The sequence below is a fragment of the Eleutherodactylus coqui genome, chromosome 1, assembly GCF_035609145.1.
Source record: "Eleutherodactylus coqui strain aEleCoq1 chromosome 1, aEleCoq1.hap1, whole genome shotgun sequence".
Taxonomy (NCBI): domain Eukaryota; kingdom Metazoa; phylum Chordata; class Amphibia; order Anura; family Eleutherodactylidae; genus Eleutherodactylus; species Eleutherodactylus coqui.
This window is the reverse complement of record NC_089837.1, coordinates 101,947,157-101,966,362: the sequence shown is the minus strand read 5'-3', so window position 1 is coordinate 101,966,362 and position 19,206 is coordinate 101,947,157. Positions and strand designations below refer to the sequence as shown.

At 42.9% G+C, this 19,206-nt stretch overlaps 1 protein-coding gene across 1 annotated transcript in view; it reads left to right on the top strand.

The window, feature by feature from the left end:
- The first annotated feature begins 596 nt into the window (after window positions 1-596).
- The window catches only part of KLHL6 (kelch like family member 6), a 41,914-nt gene continuing 23,304 nt past the window's right edge, over window positions 597-19,206 (top strand). The window contains exons 1-3 of the mRNA XM_066598237.1: window positions 597-908; window positions 4,593-4,758; window positions 18,464-18,913. Of these exons, the coding sequence (XP_066454334.1) occupies window positions 649-908; window positions 4,593-4,758; window positions 18,464-18,913 (876 nt within the window). The 5' untranslated portion in view covers window positions 597-648. The remainder of the gene's footprint in view (window positions 909-4,592; window positions 4,759-18,463; window positions 18,914-19,206) is intronic.

The following is a 19,206-nucleotide window of genomic DNA, read 5'->3' as shown; positions in this document are numbered from 1 at the left end:
AGGGCAGAGATCAGTGTCCAATTCTTGCCAGAAGCAAACGCCGGGAGAATGTGTATCAATATCAGTCAGGCCCAAGTGATTCCAGGCTGAAAGTACTACCATCACAGCCAATTGTATCTGCAGAACTGTAACTAAGAGACTTAATTTCGTTGCGGTTAATTGCAAAAAAAATCTTCAGCATGGAGTCCAAGTGATCACTTCTCGGGTCTGGACAGCGGCCAAGGATCCACCGGGTCACAACTTCACTTTGCACATTACTCCCTGTACAGTGATATATTGTGACAATGACGATTATCCCTGTATGCAACATCACTGTGATTAATACTCCTGTACTGAATTGATAGTTTATTCCAGTAAGTTAGTTACTTAATTCGTGTATATTCTCCTTTACGACGACCGGCTGGATTATCTCCTGTGCATGTAACATGGCCATGCTGTGCTTTGTACTCCACCACAAGCTGCATGAACCAATAAGATTGATCTATTTTTGCTGTCAACTGAGAAAGTTTAAGATTTCCTGTTTTGCGTGTGACAGTTTTAGATAAGTTTAGAGTCATGGGCAGGAAATCCGCCTCACTTGTAAAGTGTGACCTAACTGCATTAGCAGCATAGAAGTAGACACTCTTGAGTTACCTCCAGGTCACAATTATGGGAGAATCCCTGGAAAACAGCAGTGATGCTTTTATTATTTCGCTCAACAGAGAATGTCCCAAAGAATTGGGGGAACTCATTGAAAAATCCACTGGAGATATCCGAAGATTTGATGACACCGGATTTACCTTGTCTCTTCAGAATGGGCTAGAAAACCTGAGGCTGGAGAATTCGTTGACGGATGTAATGTTGTGCGTTGGCAATAGCGCATTCTCGTGTCACCGCGTCGTACTGGCCGCTGCCAGTAATTACTTCAGGTAAGAGATGCCTTCAGCTAAGATATTGATATTTTAGTAATAGATAATTCCATGGTTTTTGAGGAGAAAAAGTTAAAAGTTAATTTAAAAAAAAGTGTGAATAAGAATCTACTTAGTTCTGTGTATAACATAGCCATGACATCTATGATGAGTTTGGTTTTTGGAAATATCACTGTACTGATTTGGCAAAGCAATATTAAAGGAGCGTGATCAGTCTACGAAGTGTGTCCAAATAGCAAATTCTGGATATCTAAGCATTGCTATACCATCACACAGCAGCCATGGTCGTGAGGATGAGCTCTTGAGGACCAAGTTTTGACATAGTTATTTGGCAAACTTTGAGCATGTGGTGACTACATGTGCTCAGCACTCAGTTTGCTTAGTCCTTTACCCAAAAACATAAAGTAGGCTTGAATGACAAACCATATCGGAGGTCCATATGGTCTGTGAGTGAGTGTCCAAAAGTTGAGTCTCAAAAGAGGCTAAGACTATCCATAGTTGTATGGAATAATAAGGATGGCACATAGTATAATATGATTATGAAGCCAATCCTTTAGATTCTTGTGCTTCGTACGCGGCGTGAAAAGATATGTTTTGCTGAGATACGCAGGAAGCTCCCATGGACTTCAATGGTAGCTGAAAAAAGGGAGGGTGAGGGAGATACATTGCGTACAACACCGGGAAAAGAACCCAGCTGGCCCAATTTAAGCATTATTGGTCATTCCAAGCATTTTACAGTAATTGCTGCCAATACACAGCAGCGGCCCGTGTGAATGGCTGAAAATACGCGGTTAAAGTTCGGGACTTGATCGCTGCAATGCTTTATTCATGTGATTATATGGTGCATACGGCGAACGTATAAACGCATACGGTCGTGTGAAGGAGGCCTTAACATATACATTTAAAGGTCTTCCCCTAATTAGAGAATCTCTTCTCCAAAGCAAATCAATCTGGTGATCATTTGATTAATGGGATCATCTGTTGAGGAGCGCTATACGTCAAAAAATAAAAACGGCTCCGAGCAGCTGTCTGAGAGGCTCCATTGAAAGCAATGGGAGCGTTATACCGCAATCAGCGTGGCGTTCTGAGCTTTCAATCACGGTTAAAAGCGTCTGTGTGAGGGGGGCCTAAGAAACAAACTTTGCAGTGGATCATTTGTACCTAGTAACATTTGCTCTCCTTTGTCATCTTAAAAGCGTTGTCATGTAGTAAACTGTTCACAGCTTGATTTCAGAATAGGTCACCAATAGTAGATCAGAGGGGGTCCATTGTCAGGAATCATCAGTTCACTGGGCCATGCATGCAGCTTATTTCTGTTGGAAGCAGACAGCTCTGTTCCCAATGCAGTGGCCTGGCATGGTATTGCAGGCTGTAGCCCATTTATTTAACTGGGAATTTAGCCTGCAATACCAAGCCTGGTCACTGCAATGAGAACAGAGCTGTCTGCTTCCTACAGAAATCAGCTCAGTTCAGCAGCCCAGAGAACAGTTGATGGCAGGGGGTCCCATGCAGCAGACTGCTGCTGACTTACTATTGATGTCCTATGTTGAGCATGGGCCGTCAGCAGTTTACAACTGGACAACCTTTTTAATCCTAATCTCTTTTTGTCTCTAATTTCTCAGTTATTGCTAATGTAGCAGCAGATACTAAATACATTATGAATAAGCAATCTAAGTATCAATTGCATTTAGTTACAATCCACAAAGTATTTTCCCATCTGCTGCTGCCAATAGTTTTATATGGGAAGAGAATGAATTGGAATCCTTGGCAGATCTGCAGCATTACATGATGAGAAAAGCAAAAGGATTTGGATGTACAAGAGCAGAATAGTCACTGGTAGAAGTGACCGCTCTTCATGTCTGGTGCTATCCAGATAACATATTGATGAGACAGCAGAACTGAACTGCTGAGATAATAGAGGCTGGTTATCTAACATCACATCTACACTTGTCTATACCACATCCATGTCTGCTGTACATGTGACAAGGGGGGGGGGTGATCTTTTTTTCCTCATGACTTCATATAGAATCCATTAGGCAAAAAAGTGTTATATTCTCCCCTCGAAACATTACTGCTTTATGGAGGCCAAACTGAGTGCCTATGGATGTAGAATAGAGTTCTACTGCAAATTACACTATATTATATTACTACTGCACCACCAGAAACACTGGTACTGGTACCCATATGCATAGCACATGTATGCCAGCACATTATAGTGGTAAAATAAAGTCATCAAAATCCCTTTAAGGCGTTAAAAAAATATAAAGCAAATCAAATAAATTAGTAATAGAAGAAATTAAAAAACATCCTGTAAAAACTTTTTCTTTATCTGCGCATGTCGGGTATTTACAATCAGCGCAAGCATCAGGGAAGAAAGACGCTCATACATCAGCAATGCATTCTACCAGAACTAATCTAAGGATGCTTTACAAGGGCAGATCATTCGATAGTGCCAAGGACCCCTTACCGACAATGAGCACTCGATCCCTTCGTGTATACTTTATATGGGGATGGCTGATCAGTAATACAATCGTTCATCCCCACATAGTTGTCATTGATTGACGTCTCCCCGTTTATCTGTTTTATTTTCATGCGTTTTTGCATTTTAAAACGTGATGCTTTGCCCATTGAAATGAATGGGGTGCATTGTCAGCACTGCTAAATTGGCATGTTGTGGGTTTAAAATCCACACTGTAGATCAATTTATACTGCAGATTTTTTTTCCACAGCATGTATATGAAATTTCTTGAAATCTCATCCACATGGCTTGTATACTGTAAAATGCTGTGTATTTTCCACAACCAGTTCAGCTGTGGAAAGCCCATAACTTTTCCTTCACCCGTGAGTAGACTCTGAAAGGAGTTTTTGAGTCATTTTTAGTATCTCTTGGATACAGTCTTTCCTCAACCCCAAACCAACAGAAATGCTAGGTCATACTCTCATCATTTCCCATTTAGACTATTGCAACATTCTGCTCTGTGGCCTCCCACTGAAAGCTCTTGTGCCCCTCCAATCCATCCTCAACTCTGCTGCCCGGCTTATCCACCTCTCTCCCCTTTACTCTCTTGCCTCTGCTTCTGCCAATCCCATTACTGGCTGCCTATTGTCCAGAGAATCCAGTTCAAGTTATCAATGACACACAAGGCTGTCCCCAACGTGTTCCCTCCACATATCTCTCACCTCATATCCGATACCTCCACCTCCTCCTTATTAGACCTGCTCCTCTGCTGTCCCCAAAGGTGCTCCTCACATAATTGGTTCCAGAATTTCTCCCATCCCCTATACTTTGGAACTCAGTCATCAGACTCTCCACCATCTGGGAAAGCTTCAAAAGGAACCAGAAAACCCATTTCTTCTGAAAAGCCTACAACAGTAACCCTGCTGTCAGCACTGCACCTTGTGCCCTTACCTACTGTCTCCATCCCCCTCGCTTGTAGCCCGTAAACCCTTGCAGGCAGGGAGCTCTCTAACTCCATATCAATTTGTTAGTCATTCAGTCGATGTCTACCATTCCCATTGTTATATATGTAATATGGTTATATATGTTGTAGTATATATTATGTAGTTTAACCCCAATTCTTTATTTGTACATCACCCTAAAATAACTAATAATTTTGAGACCGTCTTTTTTACAATATGCATTGATGCTGCTTTTCCTGACACAGCCGTGTCTTTGTTCCTTAGAGCCATGTTCTGCAATGATCTTAAAGAAAAATATGAGGAAAAGATTATAATTCAAGGGGTGGAAGCTGAGACTATGCAGACTATCTTGGATTATACTTACACTAGCAAAGTAGTCATCACTAAGCAAAATGTGCAGAAAATATTAGAGGCTGCCAGTCTTTTTCAGGTAAGTGTTATTGTTGTTGTTAGCCGTTTAGTCGTTCACGACCCTTATCAACCCTAAAGGCTCCCCTCCTCCATGTTTTTCGGTTTTTCACTGCTTCTTTCAGTTGTGTGATACCCATGCCAGTATCAGCTCTGACAGTATCAGCCGTCGTGTCCTTTGGCAGCCAGGTCTTTTGCCTCTGATCTGTCCAAGCATTATAGATTTTTCTAGCGACTCTGCTCGCATTATATGGCCAAAATATGTGAGTCTGAGTCGGGCCATCTAGTCCTCTGTGAACCTGAGCCCAGTCGTCTCCCCCTCCAGTGATATATCGGGTAATCTTGGTAAATTTGGTAATCTTATCCCTCCACTGTGATAAAGGTTTATGTCATGCCTGTGGCAAGGGGAGCCATATGCCAACCACACTGAGGGGAAAACTACTTATCTCTTGCATGTGTCCGCATATTACATGTCATTTTTTAATGTCTTATCTCGGTGTTTTTGATGTTTTAGATGATATTCTTTATGAAGAAAGTGGTAAATGTGTTATTTTAATTCCTCAATGTAAAGTATAGCTCACCCTGACTCTAAGGTCAGGCTCACACGAGAGTAATTTACCAGCGTCTTACGCATGCACGCTTAATACGTGGAGAATTAAGTCAATGAAAGTACATTGATTTTCATTGATCCCTTCACACTTGTGTATATACACAAGTAAAAAAAATGCAGCATGTTCTAATTTACTGCGTATTATGCGTGATAGAGCCCATTGTTCTCTATGGGTGCGTACTAAAAGCTGTACATAGGAAATTACATTGCGTATGTGCAGCCTCTATATGTACCGTCGCTAAACAACAGAGCAGGAACATTGTTTAAGTCAGACTGCATTGACAGCCCTGTTTTAAAAACGTGTGCAAATACGCAGCTATTGTGAAGGAAAAAAAAATATATATATATATATACACACTGTTATGTGCACAAAAAAAGACTTGTTCACTGCACATATAAATTGCGCAGGAGCAAGCAGATTTGCGTTTACGTTCATCTGCAGAAGCCCTAATGCTCCTTCCCGCATCATCGCTCATAAAGTCACAAGCGGGACTTTTCAACCTTCAGAGCTTTTTCCATATTGTGTGCAAGTGCAGTAAACACCTTACGTGGCTGTCATAAGAGGCTGGTTATTTGCATACCGCACCGGAAGGGTATGATCACACTTTTGTAGATTTGATGTAGACTAAAAAGTGATTCTGTATACCTGAAGGGGGTTGTTTCTGCCGCATGTACATACATTTCTCCATGCCCCATGCAGATGAGGGCTTAAAGGGGGTTTTCAGTCAAATGCAATTGATGACCTATCATCAAAATAGGTCATCAATAGTTTATTGGTCGGGATCTGTCACTTGGGACCCCGACCGATCAGCTGAGTGGGCGCAAGCTGTCAGAGCCGCAATAAAACAGAGGTCGGAGCGGAGGCCTCCACGCTGACCTCTGCGTAGTGGCTGTCTCTTGTAACTGCAGCCATGGGTCTCACTGAAATCAATGGGAGCCGTGCCTGCAGTTACAAGCGCCGGCCACTACATGGGAGGTTGGCGCAGAGACTTCAACTTCAATTACTAAGAGATCGGAGCGGAAGGCTCAGCGCCAACCTCCTTATCATGGCCGGCACTTGTAACTGCAGGCACGCTCCCATTGATTTCAATGGGAGTCGTGCCTGCAGTTACAAGCATTGGCCACTACACAGAGGTTGGCGCGAAAGCTTACGCTTCGACCACTGTGTTTTTGCTGCGCTGATAGCGTGCGCTCGCTCAGCTGATCGTTTAGGGTCCTGAGCAATGGACACTGGGCCGATCAACTATTGATGACCTATTCTGCTGATAGGTTATCAATTGTATTTCACTGGAAAACCCCTTTAAGCAGATGAACATGTTTGCGCACGTGACACTCAGCCCTGTATAAAACGTGACGAATAGAACCCATTGACCCTGCGGACAACGGAGACAAAAGAAGTCAGCTGGCCCTAATTTGGCTTTAAATAACCCTTCCCCTTGCTTTTTTCAACCTGCCATAGACTCTGTCAGCTTGCTGCGTAAAACGCAGAAAGATAGGGAAAGTCCTATCTTTTCTCTCGTGGAGGAATTAGTTGAAGTCATTAGACGCTCTGCTGACCCAGCAATGTAGCCGTAATATGGGCGCAAAAATGTGCATAGATGTATTCAGATGAAACTTTTTTCTATTTTCTTGCAGTGTTTCTTCGTAAGAGACGCTGCAGTTATGCCCTGATGATGAATGCGATATAGGCAAAGCTTCTGTAAATACCTCCTGCTGACATTGGCATTTTTTCTCACTGGTGGCCATAAATGCCAATGAGCAAACTGCAGTAAATGGCTTGACCCTATGAAATACTAAGTCATGTAGTGTTCAAGAGCAAACAATTCTAAATACTACTCTTGTGGGAAAATAAGAATATTGCAGAATTTCTGGTTTCTGTGTTGCACAATAGAACCTCCGACTGGTGCCAAGGAAGCTACACATGCTGCTATATCTAGGCAGTGCAGGCTGTGTGCAACAGTTGCTAGAAGAGAAACTTAGAAACATAAAATTGATGGCGGGCAGGGGCGTAACTATAGAGAATGCAAGGGATGTGGTTGCACCCGGGCCCAGGAGCCTTAGGCCTCATGTCCACGGGGAAAATCAGATCCGCTGCAGATTCTACATGTAGAATCTGCAGCGGGTCCCTCCTGCCCCGCGGACATGAGCGCTGAAAATAGAAATTTAAAAGCATTTACCTGTCCGTAGCGGGCGGCGAAGGTCAGCTGTTCCTCACGGCCGGATCTTCATTTTCGGCCGGCGGATGAATTCCTGACGCCGGCGGCACGTCGCCGGCACGTCGTCGACGTGCCGCGCGCATGCGCCGGGCACATCCGCCGAGCCGAAGCAAGGGAGATGCGGCCGTGAGGAAGAGCAGAGCTTCGCGGTCCGCTGCGGGTGAGTAAATGCTTTTAATTCCTATTTTAGGTCTCCCGCGGATCCGGACGGCTTCCATAGGCTTCAATAGAAGCCCGCGGGAGCCGTCCCCGCGGGAGACCCGCATGAAAATGGAGCATGGTCCAGATTTTTTCATGCTCCATTTTTTTTTAAATGCCTTTTATTGACGATCCGCGGGTATTTATCTACCCGCGGGTGGTCAATGCATCCCTATGGGGTGCGGATCCGCGCGCGGGAGATCCGCTGCGGATTTTAAATCACATTTTGCCCGTGGACATGAGCCCTTAGGGGGCCCATAAGTCCTCTCTTCTCCAAATAGGGAACCCAGTACTATGAATAAAGCATTACAGTTGGGGGCCCTGTTACAAGTTTTGCATCGGGGCCCGGGAGCTTCACGTTACACCTCCGATGGCGGGAACTACATTTCCTTGTGAATTCTCTCTTATAATAGATCTATGCTTATCCCAGGCTTACTTAAAATCATTTATTGTTGATTTTCCAACCACGTCTGCTGGAAGTTTGTTCCAAGCATCTACTACTCTTTCAGTAATACAATATTTTCTGACATTGCTTCTGATCTTCCTCCTACCTTTATATCAGATTGAGCCCCTTGTTCTAGTGTTTAGTTTCTTCCCTCCTGAACCTTAACTATACCTTCAACATATTTACATGTTTCAATGATTCCCCCTCTCCCTTCTTTCCTCCAGGCTATTTATATTAACTTCTGTAAGTCTTTCCTGATAAGTTTCATTCTTGAGACTTTCCACCATTTTTGTAGCCCATCTTTGGACTTGTTCTATTTTATCAATGTCTTTCTGTGGATGAGGTCTCCAGAACTGAACACAGTATTCTAGATGTGGTCTCACCAGAGCTCTATGCAGTGGGATCACAATCTCCCTCTTTCTACTGGTTATACCTCTTGTTATACAGCTGAGTGTCCTACTTGGTATTGCTTGGTGTTTGTTTCATAAGAAATTAATTACTACATTTACCTTGCAAAAAAGTAATTTCTTCTTAATGTAAGCAGAACATGTAGATGGCACATTTTGAAACGTTTCAATTTCAGCATGTATTATATACAGCCCCTTGCTGTTCATTATTTCTTGCTGTCAAGCTTCAGCTCTGTTCACACCCTGTCAAGGAAATCTCTAGACATATTGGTCAGACATATGGCCCAGACCTAGGCCTTTCAGGCCGAGCTCACATGGCCGTAAGCAGAATCTGCTGGGGGCTTCCTGCAGTGGATTACGGCAGTGAGCCTGGCCGTAACCTTGCGTACAGCCGTGGAATTGTACTGCACATGACAGTGTACTCACGCAGGTAGTAAGGTGCAGTGCATCTGTTTTGTTTTTTTTGTTTAAATTTCCGGCGAAGTCACTTAGCAATGATGCGGATACCCACAGCCAAAACACCATGTAATTGCGTATGGGCTGTGGATATGTACGCAACCATAGAGAACAGTGTGCTCTTTGTCACGGATATCCGCGGTAAAATAGAACATGCTGCGTTTTATTTTCCGCTCGCGGATTATGCAACTCCAACACACTGTGATCAGAACTGCATAAGTCAATGCATTTGATTGCCCAAGTGTTACTACGGATTATACGTTCACAGAATCCGCAATACACCGTATTATTCCAGGATGCCTTTGCATATTCCAGTTTGGGTGAAATAAAGCTATGCCCATGTACACCAGTTTACACTTATGCCAAAAATCGGATATGTATGACCTATATGTTGGTAGATTTGCCTAGCATATATGCTGGGTGTATAAACCAAACCAGGTGTGAAGAGAGCCTGATTTGTATTGGTGTGTTCTACTAGTCGTTCAACATCAGATGCCACCAAAAGCTATGATCGGACTTGGTATTATGCTGGGAGATTAGGTTCTGCCAGACGTGTGTCATTTAGGAGTAGGTCATCAGTTGAAAAATAAATCAAATAAAAACTTCTGCCCCATTATCCAAATATCACTACTCTCTATAGTCTTCATGGGGAAATCAATAATGTGGTTATTAAGACAAAACAACTAAAAGGTAAAACGATGAATAAATGAATAAAGCCCCTATCACACGGGACGACTTTTGGGCACTTCGGTGAAAAGCCATCTTTTGAGCGATAATCGTTGTGTGTAAATGTGCCCATTTTTCACTTTCCTGTCTAACGATGAATGTCAGTTCGGCTTGAAAGCCATTATTCGGAAGAACAGCTGATAAGAAGGACCCTTCACTGTGTTCTGCCCGGGGAGCGCTGATTACATTTGTCTCAGCTCTCAGCCCCTTGGCAGAACAAAGGGAATTTATTCAGAGAACAGCGGGTGGTCTGTTCTCTGAATACAGCTCCTGGTGGCTCACAGGCTACTAATTGGTACTAATAGGCATTAGTACCAAGTAGTAGTTTATGCAAAATGATCACTCAAAAGCCATCTTTTGAGCGGTCATCTTTGAGTGTAAATGCACCTTTAGAGGTCAGCGGTGAATATGGTGAGAGTCTTATAGGCGACAGGGATTTTCACTAGTTAGAGCTCTTGTTTTATGATATTTTGAAGCCCCCTTTATACAGTAAAACATTTTGAGATGATTGGAAAGTATGCTTTTTGGCTTTTTAGGGGATTCTAAGATGATTTTAAGAATTGAATTTTAACATCTGTGTTTTTAACATGTGAAAGCCCAGTTATCATGTTAGCATATTGCTTAGTAGACTGTTGGACACAAATTTTACAACAGCTTGTTTCTACAGAAGGGTGTTCTTGGAGCTTTTCAGAATAATTAGCATTTTTTTGGATTGCTAAATAATTTTTAAGCACAGAATTATAAGAGTTTTCCACAAACCATTAATTCAGATCATATTTTAAATGCATCACTTGCTATACTGTTGCTCTCCACTTCAGCCAGCTATCTGTGTGTGTTCAGGCAATATTTGTATAGCTGTGCTACATTCTTATCTGTATTGATTGTATGATTATGGGTGCTTTTAGACGTAACAATTATCGTTCAAACAAGCGAAAGTGAACAATCATTCGCTTTTCGTTCGTCATTCATTTTCTGCAGGAATAAAATCATCGTTGGCTCGTTCGTTTATCATTCGGTTTAAACATTTCTCCTTAAGACCCTCTTTTGGCTTATACAGGGATTGAACGATTCTCATTTGAACGAGCCAACGATGCTAGGGATGTATCTTGTCGACACCGGAAGCTAGGGGTCTGACAGCTGTCACCAGGAGTAAACACCCCTGTCATGCCCCTAGCTTTAGATTGGGAGACAAGATACAGCAGTAAGGCCCAGGCAGCAGGAACGACCAGGGGAGCGAGCAGCAGACGGTGTATCCTGACACAGTGATTGTGCTGCGAGGTGGACGGGGGCAATGAGCATCTGCCACTCATCAATCTAACTGTTGTGAGTTTGGAAGTCTGGATGTGATCATGCTTCATATATGTGTTTGCAAGTTCGCAAGTCAGCAGGAGTAATCAGTCAGTGAGTGAGTAGGCTGAGAGAGTAGTTGGAGAATGGAAGAGGCGGAGCGATATCCTGTGAGTTGCCCTGGGCCTACTACTTCCAGGCGTCATTCCTACTAAACTAAGAAGAAGAAATCGCCAAAAAGAGCTGTGACGCGTCTAAAAGAGTGAGTGTTGACAGGATTAGAGTTTGGAGAAGAAACAAGTTCATTTGTTTTGGAGAGGAGCTGCACAGATAACTTGGACTGTGGGCCCGATAGCCGTCCTGTGTTTTGCCTACCTGTCTCATCATTCACACTGCCTGCACCCGTGCTAAGCTTTGGCCTAATTATTGCTGGACTGTTTGAAGTTGACATATTTCAGTAAAGCAACATTGCCGACCATTCCCGGCTTTGTTTTCATCTATACTCTGTGTGTGTGGACCGCCACCGCAGAGGAAGGAACGGTGGCGTTATGTGACATTGAACTGTAAGTTCTTCAACATCGCTTGCGGTGGCCTGGAAGGGGAATGTTCTTCCTTTACGGGGTAGGAGATGGTAGAGCAACCGTGACGAGTGACATCTTAATCCCCGCCATCTCCTCAACCATGGGCACACTCTTCGCCCGCCGCACAAACACATTAGTCAGGTATAAAGAGTCATTCAAAAAAGGCAGCTGCTGGCATAATGCAAGAAATAGTATAAAAGAGCCTAATGTACAATGCCATACCCATCCTCAATCATCAAGTAAAAGATGTTGCTGCGTGTCCCTGGTGAGGGTCTATAAAATAAATAGACCTAAGTACCCCACTACATCCACATCTCACGCATATCGCTGGGACTCTGCCCAGCTTCCTCAGGGAAAAGTCACTTGCGCATTCGCTCGTCCAAATGAGAATCAGCTGATCTAAAAGGACCCTATGTCAGGGTGGGATAAGCTTAGAAGAGCTGATAGAAAAATCCATTAGTACGGCTCCACAAGCTGAATCTCATCATGCAGGGGAATCATCCAGCTGGTATATGTTGCCAGAATGCATTTAGCTATTAAAACACAGAGTTAAAATAAAATTCATGTTGAAATTCACCCAATTTTAGATAAGTAAAGGAGAATGTCAAGACACTAAAGCGAGCCCCAGCGCAGAGGGGGAATCATACCTCTTCCATTTATGTTTATAGAGCAAATACTTGATAAAAGACATAATGAGATAATCTATATATATAAAACTGAAAGCCCTCACTGACTCACTGACTCACTCACTGACTGACTGACTGACTCGCCAAAAGTTCTCCAACTTCCCGATATCGTAGAAACATGAATTTTGGCGCAAGCATAGATTATCTCCAAAATAGGAAAAGTAATTGGGTCCCAACTCGATTATTCAATTCTAGCGCAAAAGAATTGGCGTTGAAATTTTACGTACATAATCTAAATCTGTCACTTCCCAATGCCTTAGAAACTTAAAATTTGGCACGGGCATTGGATATGTCATAAATAGGAAAATCTAATGGGTCCCAACTCGATTATTAAATTGTAGTGCAAAAGAATTGGCGTCGAAATTTTACATGCGGAATGTAATTTTTTCACTTTCCGGTGTCATAGAAACGTGAAATTTGGCACGAGCGTTGATTATGTCATAAATAGAAAAAGCTAATGGGTCCCAACTCCATTATTCAATTCTATGCGCAAAATAATTAGCGTCCAAATTTTACGTACGGAATGTAATTTTTTCACTTTCCGGTGTCATAGAAATGTGAAATTTGGCACAAGCATTGATTATGTCATAAATAGGAAATGCTAATGGGTCTCAACGCGATTATTCGATTCTAGCGCAAAAGAATAGGCGTCGAAATTTTATGTGCGGAATGTAATTTTTTCACTTTCCGGTGTCATAGAAACGGGAAATTTGGCACGAGCATTGATTATGTCATAAATAGGAAAAACTAATGGGTCCCAACTCGATTATTCAATTCTAATCGCAAAAGAATTAGTGTCCAAATTTTACGTATGTAATCTAATTCTCTCACTTCCTGATGTCATTTTATATAAAGGAAACATCGCAGGGTTACCTCCCCGTGGTATTTCCTGGGTAACGCAGAGAACTATGCAAAATGGTGAACATATGTTTTTCCTCAGTATCTCTAAAGTAACCACGACTTCATAAGCTTTTCCGTGTGAACACCAGATAAACACCAGTACCAAATTAACTCGCGCGAAGCCGGGTATATCAGCTAGTCTTTAGATAAAGAAGATAGTCGAAGATAGTTCGCCATTTAACAGTCTCACAGCGACATTACATGGTGAGGTATTTCTGGTCTGATTGAATGCTTGGGCTAAAAATAAGGGCAAAGAGACAAAAGGCTGAACATATTATATATTTTCTTATAAGTTAGTAATCTCTAATTCTGCAATTACATCTTACACCCCCTTGCAGTCTTCGATCTGATAGTGACAATCATAGGAGTCGATGAGACTTCATGTATGGTTATGGCTCATTCACATTGCCATTAAAAACTTTGTTACACACAAAGATGATCGCTCAAAATTTGTTCAAAAGATAGGGAGAATGACAGTTTGAGCGATCATTTTGCATAAGCTGCTAATGGGAACTAATGCCCATTAGTAGCTTATTAGCTTCGTTTGCATGTAAATGAGGCTCCCTTCGCTGTATGCAGATAACAGCAGGTGGTCTGTTATCTGCATACAGTCCCTTTGTTCTGCCACAGGATTGCAGCTGAATACAATGTTGTTAGTTCTGGAGAACTCCGTGTACGGTCCCTGCTATCACGAACAATGGGTTTCATGCTCACATGAAATCCATCATTCAGCAGAAAAGCAAACGATGGGAGCATTTACACCACACGATAAACGCTCAGAAGACATAATTTGAGTGACTTTTGAGCAATAATCAGCCTTTACTCCACCACTTTTTACAGGCAGAACAATGGAACCAGATCCAGCAAATGCTGGACGCCAATGGAACCTGACAGTTCCAATTGAGTATATAGTGGATCATAAGAATCTGAACGATTATCGGCTTGTGTAAAAGGGCCTCTATTCCCATCTCCCAGTGAGAACACATGCATGTTCAGCCAAATGTATATATATGTATAGGGAAGTTGAAAGGAATTTCCGTCAGACAAATGAAAATTAGTGCCACACCTATCTAAGGTGTATGGGCTCAATCCCATAAAACTTTTATTATAGTTCATAACTCTGTTCACAAATCTGGAGACAGTCAAGTAGCCTGTCATCAATTGTAAGAAAAGAAATACATGTGCACCATAGGGTAGTTTATACTGAACATGATGAAAGTATATGATGAACAGCCAAATCAATACTTACAGGCTCATGTCCACGGACGTATTATGCATGTGTTGCACGGCCATGTGATACGGGGTGAATAGAGTCAATGAAAGTCAATGGAATTTCATTGATCCGTGTACATATATGTGGAAACACTGTGTTGATAAGCACGAAAATTAGATCGCAGCATGCTCTATTTCTCGGCATATCATGCAGCTTAAGCTCTATACATGACCGCGGGTGTGTTATATGTGGGCATGCACAGTATACTCACAGCCTTACGCAGTCTCTGTCGGTTGACCCGCTATTTACAAATATTCGTAAAACACTGCGGGGGGATCCACAGCATTTTACCGATACGGCTGTGGGCATGAGACCTACCTCTAGAGGCTGTATAAATGTAGGCACAAGTCTAGTGAAGGCACAAAGAAAATTCCAAGATTGCTGCATTTCTCTGGGACTCAAACAGTCCCTACGACTGCATAGATGAAAGTATTTAAAGGTGAAGACTGAAGGGTATTGACTTACATACACTTGGACTACCACAACAGAATGTATATTGGGCAACACATTTCTGCAAGAAACAGTTCCTTTCATCAGGTTCAGTGATATAACAAAAACACAGGTTCATATTTATACATCAAACCTCTAAGGGTAAGCCAACAATTTTTATATCCTGGATAACCCCTTTAAAAGTTACATGATTTACTCATAAGTGGTCTTCATTGGTTACCCCATAATCCATAGAGTCCTCTAGTCCATTACTTGCCCGATGCCTACTCAGATGTTTGGACCCACACTAATGCATATGGACTCATGTTGTTGCATATGATTGTCATTGAGGTATAATGAAAATGATGCTCTCAAAATTGTGCCTAAAATCAGGTGGTGCTCAAAAATTTAGCATAGCTGGACTAAGAATGCCTATTTTATACAATGATGCTCTCAGGCAATTTTTACTGCGTAGTGAGCTGTGCTGATATAAGAAGAAAGGTAGAGGAAGCTGGAGATGGTGCAGCCTGGGACCGAGAGGAACAGTGTAGTGCAGCAGCTGCAACAAGGGTCAGATGAAGAAAGTAGCAGAGAAAAGCACTCCTGAACCTGGACAATGCTATGGGAAAGCCGAGGTCAGTCAAAGCTGCAACTCCTATGTATCAAAGTGTAAGTGAGGCCAGCCTCAGAAGAAACTTGTGCACTCAAATAGGGATAGGTAAAAATAAGCCAGGGGGCCTGCTGGACTGATCACTACTTGCTTTGGGAGAGACTGAACTGCGTTACGCACTAGGGAGAGCGTAAAAAGCTCTGTAATCCAGGACTGAGATACTTCATAAAAAGGGAAATTGAAAACAACAGTAGAGCCGTATAGGTCTTTATGCAGAGAGAGACTGTGTGTTATGTTTCAAGGTATTAGTATGGTATAGTTAATAGCCTATAGTGTCTAGATAATCAAATATGAAAATCCGGTTGCTTACTAACATTTTATTGTTTACTTTTATTTCTGCTTCTGGAATAAATATTTTACATTTGGTTACTCCGTCTGCTGCATCGTCTCCTGAACCTTGCACTGCCATACCTTCATCTGTGACACAGACAAAGGGATGCTAAAGTCACAGTGGTTACATGATGCATCATGTGACTGCTTTCTTCATCACTACTGTAGCTTATATACTGTGCAGTCCTGCAGCATGTTACAGATGTTAATTTATGAGTAAGGACTCACTCACACGGTTGTAAGCAATTTCAGTCCATGAAATATGCAGCATATTCATGGACCGAAACTGCTTGTATTTACTGTGTATTTTGGTCCTTGTTTTCTTTTTTTGCGCATGTGTGTGGCGAATGCAAAAAATACCCAAGGAAGACCAAAGGATTTCTCCTGCCCTGCATAAGTTACACCATGAATACACATGTATCATGCATATTCACTGCGTTACTTTAATGCTCAGACCAAAATAGGACATACTGTGGGGGGGGGGGGGGGTCATGAGCAAAAAAATACGTGCGTGAATAATGCTTGTTTGAATACCCCAATGCAGGAGTATGTAATATGTCCAGTTTAGTAAGCGTGAAGTTCATTTAGTTAGTGAATAGAGATGAGCGAACGCGTTCGTCCGAGCTTGCTATTCGTGCGAATATTAGGGTGTTCGGGATGTTCGTTATTCGTAACGAACACCATGCGGTGTTCTGGTAAATTAAACTTTCTTCCCTGAGACGTTAGCGCTTTTTTTTGGCCAATATAAAGACAGGGAAGGCATTACAACTTCCCCCTGCAACGTTTAAGCCCTATACCACCCCCCTGCTGTGAGTGGCTGGGGAGATAAGGTGTCCGCCTGATATGAAAGTCTGCCCCTCCCGCTGCTCGCTATGGATGCATTCTATATGCGCTCAATGGGGCCAGCGGCAGCAGCGCTGACCCCATTGAGAACATATAGAAGACAAATCCTTCTTCTCTGGCACAGCTGTAACAGCTGTAGCAGAGAAGAACGATGTTTGCCCATTGAATTCAATGGAACCGGCAATACAGCCGACTCCACTGAATGCAATGGGCTGCCGGCGATCGCAGGATGAATGGTCGGAAAGGGGTTAAATATATAACCCCTTTCCTGCAATTCATCCAGAAATGTGTTACACTAAAAATATATACCGGCGTATAAGGCGACCGGGCGTATAAGACGACCCCCCAACTGTCACCTTATACGCCGGTAATACAGTGGAGAAAAGAATAAAAAGCATTACTTACGTTTTTAGATGATCTGCGGCGCTCCTGCAGGCTGTCGCTCCCTCCTAATCCACGGCAGAGTATTCCTTTCTCCACGAAAGACTTTAAATCCCTGCCTCCAGAAAGACACGTGCCTTCAGCCAATCACAGCCAATGACAATGATGTCATTGAATGGCTGTGATTGGCTGTGTTTCTGGAGGCGGGGATTTCAAGGCTTGAAATCCCCGCCTCCAGAAACACAGCCAATCACAGCCATTCAATGACATCATTGTCATTGGCTGTGATTGGCTGAAGGCACATGTGCTTCTGGAGGCAGGGATTTAAAGTCTTTCGTGGAGAAAGCTTGTCTGCCGTGGACCAGGAGGGAGTGACAGCCTGCAGGAGCGCCGCAGATCATCTAAAAACGTAAGTAATGCTTTTTATTCTTTGCTCCACTGTATTACCGGCGTATAAGGTGACAGTTGGGGGGTCGTCTTATACGCCCCGTCGCCTTATACGCCGGTATATATTTTTAGTGTAACACATTTCTGGATGAATTGCAGGAAAGGGGTTATATATTTAACCCCTTTCCGACCATTCATCCTGCGATCGCCGGCAGCCCATTGCATTCAGTGGAGTCGGCTGTATTGCCGGTTCCATTGAATTCAATGGGCAAACATCGTTCTTCTCTGCTACAGCTGTTACAGCTGTGCCAGAGGAGGACGATCTTTATGCTGACAGTGGGGGGGGGGGGGGGGGGGGCACTCTTGCCGCTATTGTGGCTTAATAGTGGGACCTGTGAACTTGAGATGCAGCCCACCATGTAGCCCCTCGCCTGCCCTATCCGTCACTGTGTCATTCCCATCACTTTCCTGAATTGCCCAGATTTTCACACATGAAAACCTTAGCGAGCATCGGCGAAATACAAAAATGTTCCGGTCGCCCATTGACTTCAATGGGGTTCGTTGTTCGAAACGAACCCTCGAGCATCACGGGAAGTTCGTTACGAATAACGAACACCCGAACATTTTGGTGTTCGCTCATCTCTATTAGTGAACAAACATTTTCACTTCCACATTATAAGAATACTGTATTGTGTAATCTTTTATCTTTTTCAAAATGTAGTGTGGAAGACGTCTTGCCAAATCTTATCCCATCAGTCAGCATGTGCTCCCCATAATAACACCTCATCTCAGTAACAGCCTGCAGATGTAACGTAGAGCCCACCATATCCTGTTATACTATGTCTCCACATCAACTGATGTAAAAGCTGCTAAAGTTTCCCAACTTCCTGTTTTTCTTTCAGTTCCTTCGGATGGTGGATGCATGTTCCAGTTTCCTTACAGAAGCTCTTCACCCTGAAAACTGTGTTGGAGTTTTAAGACTTGCGGATACACATTGCTTGGACTTGTTGAAGTTACAAGTCCAGAACTATATCATCCAGAACTTTTCTCAGGTTTTAAACCATGAAGAATTCCTTGAGTTGTCCTCTGACATTCTGTTTCATATTCTGAAGTGCGACGAGCTGTATGTGACGGAGGAAGCACAAGTCTTTGAGACTGTAATAAAATGGGTGCGGTACAAACAATCAGCAAGAATTTCTCTTCTACCAAAAATGTTAGAATGTGTCCGACTACCCTTGTTGGATCCCTGGTATCTTGTTGGTACTGTGGAAACAAATGAACTGATAAGAGAGTGCCCCGATGTATTCCATTTAATGCAAGAAGCACGCATGTATTATCTAACTGGTAATGAGGTGAGTGATTCCATAGCCAATAGTTTCTAAATTACCTGTGTATTTACTATCCTACCAAAGTATATGGCCACCTATGCAAAAGTACCGGTTTTCCCCGAAAACAAGCCCTACCCCATGATAAGCCATACCCCTATTTGCAGGGGGGTTGAGATATAAGCCCTCCCCTGAAAATAAGCCCTAGCAAATTGATTTAATAAAAAAAACATCAATACTCACTTAGCCAGCAGCATCTGAGTCTCTTGTGCTGGTCGCCAGGGCTGCAGTAGGCTGCCGTGTCCTGTGCACTGACCCAA